The 13,472-nt window shown below is 36.4% G+C and overlaps 1 protein-coding gene across 2 annotated transcripts in view; it reads right to left on the bottom strand.

Moving 5' to 3' along the window:
- Positions 1-9,331, bottom strand: part of LOC150077247 (YTH domain-containing family protein 2-like) — a 144,722-nt gene extending 135,391 nt beyond the window's left edge. Inside the window, exon 1 of one of the 2 annotated variants that reach the window (XM_090385624.1) lies at positions 8,994-9,331. In XM_090385624.1, the coding sequence (XP_090241750.1) occupies positions 8,994-9,024 (31 nt within the window). In that variant the 5' untranslated portion in view covers positions 9,025-9,331. The remainder of the gene's footprint in view (positions 1-8,993) is intronic. The other variant, XM_090385625.1, reaches the window with a different exon arrangement.
- Positions 9,332-13,472: the final 4,141 nt, after the last annotated feature.

Below are 13,472 nucleotides of genomic sequence, written 5' to 3'. Positions count from 1 at the left end.
TAACAACTGATGAAATTGACTTCGTCCTCACTAACAGAAAATATATTGTGAACAATGTTACTGTCCTGAACAAGGTAAATGTTAGAAGTGATCACAGAACGGTAGGATACACACTTAATATAGATGTACGAAAAAAAAAAAAGGAAAAAAACCGACTAGAGCAAGGGTTCCCAACATTTTTTTTGCTTGTGGACCCACGAGTTCTAACTTTACATATGTGGTCCCCATATACGCATATGTAATATTCCTAAATGAAATATTTATTTGTAGGTTAGTAAAAGCTAATAATTAAACAATTCCAATATAATATAAAAAATGTAAATTACAAATTTTTGAAAATTTTAATTGATAAAACTGGTTTATATTTTTTACTTGTAATGACAGAATTAGTAAAAAAAAATTTTTTTAAATACTTTTTTTTATATTTAATGTTGAAAATGCTTGTAGGTACTAATGGAAATATAGTTCACTAGTACAATAACGTTCAATAACACAAACAATAGATTTCACCACGACGATGCCGATTACTCACTATAGAATGAAATGACTGCCTCTGACTGACTGACTCTTTCTAGATTAGTCGGTGCTTAAATGTTTTCTTCTTCGAGAATTTTTTATGGAAAGAAATTTTTTTTTTGCGTCAACTAAAGAAGGTTCCAGAAAATACGAGTATCTTCTAACTGCAAATTTCTGGACTTTTCTATGACATTAGTTTATTTTATTATTTTTATTTATTTAACAAATTATTTTATTTATAATATTTTATCATGAACCCCTCAAGCTCATATTATGGACCCCCAAAATACAATTTTTTTTCTTGTGGACTCCCTCAAAGCTTCTATGGACCCCTGGGGGGTCCATGTGGACCCCGGTTGGGAAATGCTGGACTAGAGTAAATAATACAAAGGTCTTTGAGATAACAAAAGAGAAGAAAAAGCAGTATATACTGGAACTTAGGAACAAGTCTGAGCTTCTACAGATCTTTCAGGACCAAAATATCAATGAGGAATACAACTTTCTGAAAGTGATAAAGCCCAAGAAACCTATAGGTAAAAAGTAATCCAAAGAAGAAAAAATTGGTCGAGAAACACTTCTCATGAACTAAAGGCAACAAATGAAGAGCTAGATAAACACCGACAAGGACAAAACTGAATATACTGAGTTATGCAAAGCCATTAGAAAGAGACTCAGAGAGGATATAAGAAGATTTAACACAACAAAAGTAGAACAAGCATTAAGGGAAAACAAAACTTAAATCAGTACTCAAGAGCAGTAATACAGAAAGACAAATGATACTGAATCTGAAGAATAGTGATGGTGTACTTATAAATAGCAGAAGACTATTATAAAGTATTATATAAGGAGTAAGGAAATGATGACAGCAGTGGGGAAGATAGATCACAAATTAGCAGCACATACCCAATATCCTCCCTGATGAGGTAGAACAAGCATTGTGAAGAAAATGAAGAATCAGACCCCAGGTGAAGATGAAGTTACTGTTATTTGTTGTTGTTATTTTAGTTTTTAGGAGCATTAGCAACTAAGGCCATATTGCTCCGAGATATGCGGTGGTCATTCCCTGACCTTTCCGCATCCTCCGTATTTGGTGGTGACGGGCTCGAACCCCGGTCTAATTAAGAAGCGTGTGTTACGCACTGCTGCTCCTTCCCACCTGGCTAAGGAGGCGCCATGAAGTTAGCGTATAGTTGTTAAAATTAGGATGAAGAGACATGGCACAGAAACTGGCAAGACTCTTCACAAAATACATTAGGAAAGGCGCGATGCCTAAGGAATAGAATAATGCAATCATAAGTTTAAATCATAAGATAAATCCAAAATTAGAAATTATAAACCAATTAGCTTGTTGTCCCACATCTACAAGTTGTTTACAAGGGTCATTACTAGCAGATTAGAAAGAATACTTGATGAGAATCAACCGAAAGAGCAAGCTGGCTTTAGGACAAGATTCTCAAATATGGATCACATTCACGTAATATCACAGCTAATGGAGAAAGCAAATGAACATAAAACACCATTATGTCTGGCATTTGTGGATTACAAAAAGGCATTTGACTCCATACAGCATAAGGCAATGTTTCGAGCACTGGAAAGACAAGGCATAGACATCATACATTATGATTTTGAAGAAAATATGAGAACGTCCTCCTTTATTAGACTAGACAAAGACAGTAGCAAAATTAAAATTGAGAAAGCATTTAAAATAGCAAATTTACAACTGAGAAAGGAGTTCAACAAGAAGACAATTATCTCCCAAGTTGTTTACTGCTGCTCTTGAACAAGCTTTCAGAAGATTGGACTGGTCACAGAAAGGAGTCAATGTGAATGGAGAGTGCCTAAACCATTTGCAGATGACATTGTGATCAAAGCCATGATCCCGAAAATTTAGAAGAAAATCTTAATCAGTTATGAAGAGTTAGTAAGGATTTTGAACTAAAGATGAATGTGGTTAAAACAAAAGTAATGATGAACAAGTATGCCACAGGAGGAGATATAATCATTAAAGGAGCAGAAATTGAAAAGGTGGATTCATATAATTATCTTGGACAAGTCATTAGCTTCAATAATTATAAATGGCTGGAAGTCAAGAGTCAAGAATAAATCTCAGATGGATAGCATTCAGTAATATAGTCACATACTGAGGAGCAATATCCCAATTTGTCTGAAATGTAAAATAATAAACCAATGTGTACTGGCAACCACAACTTATGGAAGTTAAAACTTGGGCACTCATCAAAAGAACGAAAGAGAAGCTGGAAACTACACAACGAAGAATGGAATGAATTATATTAAGAATCAGACTGTTGGATAAGAAAAGAAATACATGGATTAGGCAGCAAACTTAAGTAAAGGACATTCTTATCAAAACTAAAAAATTGAAATGGACTTGGGCAGGACATGTAGCTCAAAGACATGACAGATGGACTAAGAAAATAGCAGAATGACACTAAGAGGAGTTAAAAGAAAACCTGTAAGACAAGAACGGAGATCTCCAGATGAAATCCAAGAGTTCGTGGGCAGTAAATGGATGGCCATTGCACAAAACAGAAGGAAATGAAAAGTTGCTGGAGAGCTCTTCATCCTGCAGTGGATTGAAAATGGCTGATGATGAATAAGCACCTACTGTCTTCACCATGTCCAACCATCTGTCCATCCACACCTAACACTTCAACTCCAGTGGGTGTATTTTCATAAAATTTCATTAAAATAAGACCAACAGAAATCTGACAATTTTTTCCCCCCAGTTTCTAAAGAAAAAAGAAATGCATTGATTAATTGTGTATTTAATGCAGTATGTTAGCTTTAGCCAGTCAATGAATGCTTTACATGTATTGTTGCTTTGGGGGAGAGAGTGGGGGGGAGGGAGAGAGAGGAGTGTATTAAAAAAAAAATATATATATATATATATATATATCCAATATTTTAAATTAAATAAAATAAAACATAAGCCAGTAGTATGGCAAAAACTGTAGAGCGAAAATTAACATAAAAATAACCCAAATAAACAAACGAACAAAAAAAGAATAGACATAATAGTAGCCCGATAACTCTTCTATAATTTCGAGTTTTAAATCCAATTAATATACTTTATTATAATTTAATTAATGTTCATATTTAATAAAATTCAATGATAGTATATATTTCGGCTTCATATGGAGGAATTGCAGGTTGCTGCCTCTAATGAATGCTTGATTATATTTATTTTATTATGATTTAACTTTCGTCAACATTTAATATAATTCAATAGTAATGGGTCGATATGCTAATTCAGCAACGCCTGTGTCACCATCTATTTTCCTTTTTTCTTCTATATAAGCTGATTCAGCTTACAGTATGTCAGTGGTGTGGCTCTGCTCTAGAGTGCTGTCTGTTCTATAGTTTATTTTTCGCTGCATAAGGACCACCGCCGTGCAAATCCTCTGCACTGGTGGATCGATCGGAGGAGGGAGGGTGAATTGGTACTTCGATCTTTTCACCACGGCGACGATTTGTATAGCGATTGAAATGCAGCGATTCCATGACCATTATTGGCCTCGTGGTCCTCTGTCGATATGGGGCATAATGGCCATTCTATATTTATTTTAATTTATTTTGATTTTGTTATTGTTTGGTAGTTCCTTTAACCCTCTTTTGGTGATATTTCACGTCTTTCGGAACTGGTACCTCTCGGGGGGGTACCGCTAAATTATTATATAATTGGCATTATCCTAAAATTTGTATAGTTTTTATTAATCGGATTTAAAACTCGAAATTATACAAGAGTTATCGGGCTACTATTATGTCTATTCTTTTTTTGTTCGTTTGTTTATTTGGGTTATTTTTACGTTAATTTTCGCTCTACAGTTTTTGCCATACTACTGGCTTATGTTTTATTTTATTTAATTTAAAATATTGGATGTATTTCAGCTTCATATGGAGGAATTGCATGTCGCTGCCTCTAATGAATGCCTAATTATTTAATTATTTATTTATTTACTTTATTATAATTTAATTAATGTTAATATTTAATAAAATTCAATGATAGTGTATATATATATATATATATATATATATATATATATACATACACACACACACACACACACACACTGTAGTTGTAATCAAACTGAACAGCTAAGTTTAGAGAATGTAAAACTATAGTTTAACCGTTCTATAGTTATAATTGTTGCACTTGACAGATAAGAAGATAACTACATTTCTTTTCACTTTTATTAATCATAGTAAAAGAAAAAACATTTCAATTAATTTAAGAAGAAAAAAAAAATCTAATGCACCCAAAAAGTAATGCACTACATACATTACTTAACTTATTAACAACTGAAATTGCCAGCTAAAAGTATTATCCTTCCTGTATTATCCTTCACTTTGTAGAATTACCTCATCCATGTGGCAGAATCATTATTTCAATTCTCCACCACTAGAGCTAAATAACTTGTCTTTCTGAACCTCACACTGGAGTGGTGAAATAGCTGTTTTATCTAGCAACTTCAGTCATGGCCACTTGGAGGGTGAATAACGTCACTTTAAAACCCTTTAAATCAGATGAAACTAACTCTAATCACTCTGACCATGATAATCTGTATTATAATTCTTGAAACAGCAAGGCATCAAAAATTTTATGAATATATTCATTGTGATGCTTATTGCATTAATTCTTGTCCCTGTATGAAGTCACTAAGAACTTACAGCAGATTTAACAGAAATAGCAACATCAAAATTCCTCAAGAATATTTCTTCTCGGTTGTTGCCACCAAATGTCAAATTTTGAAAAATGGCAACATCCCACATGATTAGCCTAAGCCAAGCATATACCATTCACCTCACAAATGGCTGCTGCAGAACCAAAGGACAGTCCTAGAGCTAAGGGAGTCTGTGTGCAAAAAAGTAACATTGCAGTCCTAGCAACTCTACTACCCTTCCAATTTAGACCTGCAATTTGTTAGTCCCAAAACCGAATGACATTATATAAGTTAAAATAATGGAGAGCACCACAATTTGAAATTTTCAGTATACAACATGTGTTCTCAATGACAACTTTTTGGACAAATACAAGATCTGTAATAATAAATTGAATGTATAGAAGCAATAAGAATGTTCTGATTACTCTATATTTCTGTCTTATAATAAAAATTAGTCATTTCTGCATTCAGAATGAACTCCATATACCAAATGTAATGGAGCATGAAAAACAAAATAACATTCACAGGTTGTGTTACAAACTATCAAGCTGCAAAATGATAAGGTTAAACTATAAACTGCTACTAAAGTTTGGTTTCATCATTTAGGTTCACCTAACTGGGCTCATACAATAAAAAAAAAAAAAAAAAAAAAAGACAACAAATGATGAAAGCAATAGTTGCAATCATTTCAGTTCCTTGACAAGCAGGTGGATCTACCACAAATTGGTGAAAAGCTTATTACAGCAAAAGGAAACCAAAAGCCCTAACTAATTGAAGAAACATCTTGGCCTATCAAAAGTTTTAAGTTTAAAATCATAAGAGGAAAAAAAATGATGAAAGTGGGGAGGGAGAGATCCTCACTTCTTTTTCAGTGTATTTAATGTTACTTTATTCAGAATTGACATTCTATTGTGCATTATATATCTAGCTTGTTATGGACAAAACTTATGAATACAACTGAAACTAAGTTAAACTGCAGTTTACAGTGCTTACTCAAAGATATGTGCAACAGGGAGTGATGGACATGTGTAGTTCTGCCCATTGCTTTGCAATGGTTGCTGATCACAACACTTTTCTGTTAGAGTGAATGCCGTTTTGCAAATGACTTCAGCCAGCAGCAGCGTATTTATTCCTTTTTTTTGCCTATTAATCGTGTTAATCTTTGGTATATCATTGTAAAAAAGAAAAGTTAGGTATTTGTTTAGTTTTTTTTTTTTTTTTTGGCTTGAATCCCTCCCAAAGTCATTCTTACATAAAAAAAACCAAGAAATTAAGCAAATGAGGGATAACCCCAGGGGGCTCACATCTGGTGAGTATGGGCTTGGCACACCCAGGGTCCTGAGCTGAATATCATCATTCTTCTCTTTCTTGGTGATTCCCTTCTCTCTCTCTCTCTCTCTCTCTCTCAGGGTAACTCAGAATTTTTTTTTTTGTCTGGTGCAGCAAAAGCCTCAGGCTTCCTTGCACCATGTGGCTAATGATAATAATAATAATAATAAAAAGCCATTAATTATTCACAATAGTAAATTCTACTAATCAGGCAGAGCTACATATGCCCTCACTCCTTGTCACATGGATAAGCACAATAAACTGAAGATTAACTAAAAACTATCTTCCTTTAAAAATCTGCAGTAACTAAACAGCATAGACCACTAAGTGCCAATTTTAATTTTAAAAAGTATATAAATTTTTATAAAAATTGCTATAAAGTCCTACAAAAAAAATCCATAAAAAATGGTGGTAAAAACTGAGTATATAGACTACATGCCTTTTGTTTTTTTTGTTAAATTTTTTTCAGACTAAATTCAATGTGGCAACAAGTCTGAAAATTGAAGAACAATTAATTTAAAACTGAAAAGGGGCTTCCAAATTTAAATATTACTCACCTCTTGGCTTCCATTATTTCATATAAAATTTCAGTAGAGAAATATTTAAAAAAAATTATAAGCATTTCTAAAATAAATATACAGATAGCACTATCATATTACTGTATAAACAGGAAAATTTAGTTAACCATCAGCAGCAGAAAAAACTCACAGGACAAAGAGGTGAGCTGAAACTTATTCAAAAATTCATTCAAAAGCTTTTCTTGAAAGGTACTGCAAGTTTCCAATGAATGGACAAAACGTTTTGAAATGCAAAACAACTGAAGCTTATAATGTAATGTAAATTTCAGCTCTTTTTGGTTATTTTAAAATTACCCTGATGCACCATCCAATGGAAGGTCACATCTATGAAACTAAGAGGAACAATTTGCAGGAAAACAATTTTTAATTAACCCAATCCCTGAATTTCAAGAATTCATTTTATAAAAGTGGTACCCTCCTCATGAACTACCACCTTATCATGTTGAGGTCTGGGTAACCCAATGACCCTGAGGGCTATGCTGGTGGGAGCTTAGACTCCTGGTAGAAATATTCTAGCCAGACAAGCTGAAAGATAGGGGGTCAGATGCAAGTATAGTCCACAACCAAAGAAAGAAACCAGCAACCCACCCTTCAGATGTAAAATTAAAATGCACAAAGAAAATTAAAGGACAAAAAACCAAACAAGCAATATGCTTAATGGGAAAAGAAGAAATGGATACTATTTCTACTAAATTGTGGTCTTTATACAGAAATTAAGCCTTTTGTGAACAGAAATAACACCAATTCAAAAACCTACATCCAAGTTGACATCAACCATCACTTATCACACCAATTCACCTGTGTAAAAAAATGTACCACTGCAATATCTAAAAGGCATTAGCATTAGTAGATGCACAGGATGCAAGAAAGCATCATGTACCTCTACTAATGCTAATTTCTTTTTCTTTTAGATGTTTCTCTACCAGTGAGTTATGGGAAAATTTTAAGTGGGCTAATACAGAAAAGTAATGATTACAATAATGGAGGAAAACAAACCTTTACCACTTTTTCATTTTTATAAATTTTTACTACTTTATATATTTATACTTTTTTTTTCAAGAATATATACATGTAGATATATAATTAATAGGTGAGCTGTAAAATTAAACTTCTTGAAAGGCAATATACAGTGGGGAAGAGGAAAAAAGCACTGCTGCCTTGTTATGGACAGTGTGTTAAGTGAGCTGCAGGCCAACATTATTCTTTTGTGCTGATACATTACAGAAAAGATAATTACAGCAAATACTTGCTGTCTGTAAAATATATCTGTTATGAACTCTCACAAGTGTAATACAGATCATATTACTTTGGGCATTAACATATGCGAAATCTATAAATGATATAGTAAAATATCTGTAAATTAGGAGGTTTTATTCAAATATATGAGAACACACATTGTACTTCACAATTTGTTTGCACCACCACATTTTAAAAAGACTTTCACACAAGTAACTGGAATGCTTGATGTAATCGTTTCATGATTATTTTCCTCGGATGATATGCTGTTTATCACATTATTCATAATATCCAGATGTCTTTTATGACTAAGTGCAGTTAGAGGTTCATTAGTACTTACCCAGTACTTTTCTTATTTCATTGTCAATATGATATAAAAATAAAATATTTCCAGCTTGTAAGAATTAAATACAAACGCAATATCAATAATTCTAAGAAGTCTAAATCACTAACATCCTACAGGGAAAACTAGTATTCAGAAATGTTAACGGACAACGTACAAAGTTCGTAGGAACTCCATAGGAACAGAAACGAATGTTGTGGTTTTAATAATACTGTTCACTCGTTATACGAAATACAAAAGAAATATATCAATCATCCTGCTTTTTTTTGGTGCAGGACTTAAACGAAACACAACTAAGAACATAGTTACCCGTACTTCCTTGAACTTTCATACGCTGCATAATTTTCACTGTCCCTTATTAGTAATGCTTCTGGAAATACACCCAATAAGCCTAATGTTAAATCTTGTAGATGGCTCTAAGAATATTTCAACAGAGGTTCCGTAAAGTGTAAGTATCCGAGAATTTTCCCCACCAACAGCTGATTAAAGCGTACAAAGTCTGTTTTTTTGATTTTCACCGAAGGAAAGACTAATTCTACTAAATGCGTGATTCCGGACACTGAAATAGCACTAAGGACATTGTGATGGGGTAATGCACAATCAGATTGCTCAGAGCCAAAGCAGCTATACGGAGACTTAGAATTCGTCACTCTTACGCTCGATGGTAACAAAAGAATAAAACTATGAAAAATTATACATCACATTTCTGATGTTAATTAAAAAATTAAGCAGTTCAAATTTTACATATATTTGCTTCTAATTTTACAAAAGAAATTAAATAGAGAATAATAAGACCGCAGCAAATACTTTTGACACCGTATACAAAAAGCGTTTAATCATTAGGCATATTCTTTAAAAGGTAAGAATTACACATAAAAGAAAAGGATAAAAATTTCAAAAAATAAATAACATACAAAACAAAAAAATAATAAAGATTCTACACTAGTAGTTCAACTTCTTATCATGAAAACCACACTTCGAATTAAAAATGCTATAAAAAGTGATTGTCATTAATCTGAACTAAGTCCGTTACAATGAATTTGAATGCCACTGGCACAAAGTGTTGTATATTATTATTACTGAGGCTCTACTCGGTTTCATAACAGACTGAGTTTCAAAAGCCATTATCAAATAAAGGGCACCATTACTGTTTTGTTGTGTCGATATATAGAATCCATATCAGTACCGTGGCTTAGTCACTTGGCACCAAATGGGATGGGTGGGAGGAGTATCGAGTAAATATAAGAAATTGCTGAAGGCTTTTACACGCCAGTCTGATTATTTCGTCTCCGTTGGAGACGCAGGTATACCCGTGAGTTATTGCTGGGTCCCCTTGCAAGGCACACAAACAAGCAGATAAATTTAACACACAACGGCCTCAGTCGAAAGTAGCATGGTTTTCCTCCCGGAAACAGGTTTTTCATAAAACAAATGAACAACAGAACACATGTAGTTTACAGGCATATTATACACTGAGTGATCACTGAATTATGAACAGCCCTATAAAAACTTAATGCAACCCGTTGACCACGTGAGGAACGAGAGTGCTGAGTCAGTTGACCTATGTAGCATTGATAAGATGCCAGTGGTTCAAAAGGTATTAAAATTCCAAGAGTGAAGGGTAAAAGGAAGGATTTATCGGACTTTTATTAGGCCAGATTGTGGGTGCTCGATGAGCTGGTTCCTCGATTTCCCAAACGGCTGAACTGGTGGGGTGTTCGAGAACCGTCGTAGTTAAAGTGTATCAGGACTGGTGTCAAAATTGTCAAACGAAAACCCGGCGGCAAAACTGCAAAGGCCAAATTATTATTTTAGGGTTACCCGTAATTAAAAACATTAACCCGTATTTGTGTCTGTAAATTGCGTATGTTCTATGGTTGATTTGCTTGTTTTGCTGGACGAAAAAACCCTAGTAACTGGGGAGAAAAACCTTGCTATCTACGCCTGAGACCAACTAACTCAGCCACGGAGTGAAAAAAACCCATTAAAGTTCCTCGCGTTAATTGGTGTTTTTCACTCCGTGGCTGAGTTTTGGTCTCAGGTCAGCGAAAAGCAAAGGTCGCTTTTCGCTGCAAAAGTCAGCGAAAGGCTAAGGTTAGACGTGTGCACCGGGTCCGACGACTCGTACAGGCGAACAGGTGCAACACTGTTGAAGGTTGAGGATCGCCAATATGGCCGCCGTCGTGATCGGACGTACGATTCATCGCTCCGTAAATTTTTAGTCAAAAATGTGTTTTAACAATAGTTTAAAATTTACAGTGTATTCTCACAACAAGATAAACAGTACAGGAGTCCCTTGGAGAGAAACTTTTGGTATTTTAGTGGGTGTTTTTTCAGATATAAACGTCATTATCTGTAACCGTTGTTGCCAGACCGCATGGTCACCAAGTGGCTGACGACAGGGCTATAGAGAGGTAGCCGTTATTGCGCGGCTGCCACGTTTCTATCTGGCACTTGACTGGAGAGGTGTCCCAAATAGTATGACTTGGACAGAACTTCTGTCCCAAAAATTTCGACGTGTTGTGTGAGTTTAATTCTCCCCCCCCCCCTTCCTGCCATGGACAGAACCTATCATCGCTTCTACACGTGCAGTGATAAAGCCAAGCTCAAACCCTTCACCTGCGGTATAGAAACGCCATTTCGAAAGTAATCCGAACTCTGGGGCTATTTTTAAACTGGCTCTTTACCCCCCCCCACCTGTGGACAGTAGGGGTTAGCACAAATATTTAAAGGCCTACTACCAGCCTTCTGCTACAGCTACGAACTTGTGGTGGGCATCATTTGCCATAACTCTCGAAGCGCTACCTAACAGGAACAAAACAATCCCTATAGACCGAATAGTCTCTTTTATCCGAATATTGCTAAAATGGAAGGGAAACCAGATACCCCCTGCAGCAGACCAAAAACGATGACTGTATCACCATACTAGACCAACACGAGGTTTCTCGGGGCCCCCGTTCTGGGGCCTGTCAGACCGGGAAGAAAAAGAACTCGAAGCCAACGATCCTGAAATTGGAACGGGAAACGAGTTCCCAAACCGAATTAAAAGACACACCAGAGAATTCCGCAACGTCAAAGGAGGCTAGCGAAGAGAAGCAGGAGGAGTCAACCCTGAATCCTACACTGCCAGAGGGTACGATATATGAAAAGTCACTATTTCTAAAAACAGCTTTGGAAAACATTTTCAAAGAACAGATAAATAGTTACTACCAGGGTAAGGGCACAAATAGTGACCCTTTGGAATAAACTGGACACTCTCCTGGTAGAGGCCTACCTCGAAAGTGAACGAGAAAACGCAACACTCCAGGCCTACATTGACTGTGGGACAAAACAAATGCCACAACGTGCACTCACATATGCCCAAGCGTTGAGGGCCACTGCTCAGGATAACAAATGCCACAACGTGCACTCACATATGCCCAAGCGTTGAGGGCCACTGCTCAGGATACCATATCCCAAAAACTACAACCAAACGCAAGATTCTCTTGCCGACGCCGCACCTGGTCATTCTCAAACCAACCTCAACTGAGGAGCATCGCACCAGCGAAGCTGTTAAGCAAACAGTAATAAAAAAACCTTTGACAGGACCTAAAAACTATAAAGATAAAATCTGTCTATAAAACATTGAATACAGGTGTTATTATTGAAACGCAAACTGAGGAAGATGCGAACAAAATTCTGAACAATCCAAATCCAAAGATTCAGACTCTCGGTCGGGAAGCTGCGCCCCCTAAAAGAAAGGCCCCCAGCATAGTAATCTTCAACACCGACAAAGACCTAACGCCAGAGGCACTGCAAGTGGAACTGTACGCCAGAAATCTCCAGCATGAGCATCCAGAAATGGAAGCAGCCACTTTGATAACTCCTAAATATCAAACAAAGTCCAAGACAGGAGGAAACACAACCTGGGTAATGGAACTCACACCTGAGGCATGGAAAACCATCAACCAAACAACCGGAATCTTCATACAATGGGGCAATGGGGCAGCCACCGCTTTAAGGAACACGTATCTGTCCCCAAGTGTTACCAATGCTGTCGTTTTGGGCACACCACACACACACCTGTGTCCAGACGGAGGCTACCTGCGGCCACTACGCGGAGAGAGTCCATGAATTCAGCACATGCCCCAAAAAAGGAGAAACCACCAATCTGTGCCAATTGCAAATTACAGAAGGTGCCAGCTGAGCACTCACTTAGGGACAAGAAGTGCCCTGATACTGCAAACCTGTCTAGTGCATATCAGATGACAATTGATTATGGCTGTACGCCTTAAACCATTCAATCTCAACAGGGTCAATTTTGCACAACTAAACGCGCAATGATCAAAAGTAGTAGCTGGACAATTTACCAAAAAAGCAAATGAAGAAAATTTAGACATTCTCCTGATCCAGGAGCCATACGTATACAGCAAGGAAGAAAGAGGACATCCCCTGGCTTACACAATCGTACAGGACAACAGAGAGACCCCTTGGGCATGTATAATAGTCAGAAACCCGAACATCACAGTCACTAAAATCCCCAGCTATTGTACATCATGGGCCGCTTGCGCCCACATTATCACTCCACTTGGCGAGTTATATGCAGTCTCGCTGTACTGCCACCCATGGGGGACGTCCTCCCAGCTATCAGGTACCTGCAGAATATTCTTACTGATTTCCAAAACGCTAGGATCGTCGTGAGTGCTGACGTCAACTGTCGATCCCCGGCGTCGTGAAGCGAAACCACAGAAAGGAAACGTGCCACAAATGGGCAAGACTTGGAGGACTTCCTGGCAACCAGTTCTTTTA

The sequence above is a fragment of the Mastigoproctus giganteus genome, chromosome 12, assembly GCF_048544385.1.
Source record: "Mastigoproctus giganteus isolate SK-2022 chromosome 12, ASM4854438v1, whole genome shotgun sequence".
Classification (NCBI taxonomy): domain Eukaryota; kingdom Metazoa; phylum Arthropoda; class Arachnida; order Uropygi; family Thelyphonidae; genus Mastigoproctus; species Mastigoproctus giganteus.
This window is presented reverse-complemented; position numbering and strand designations above follow the sequence as displayed.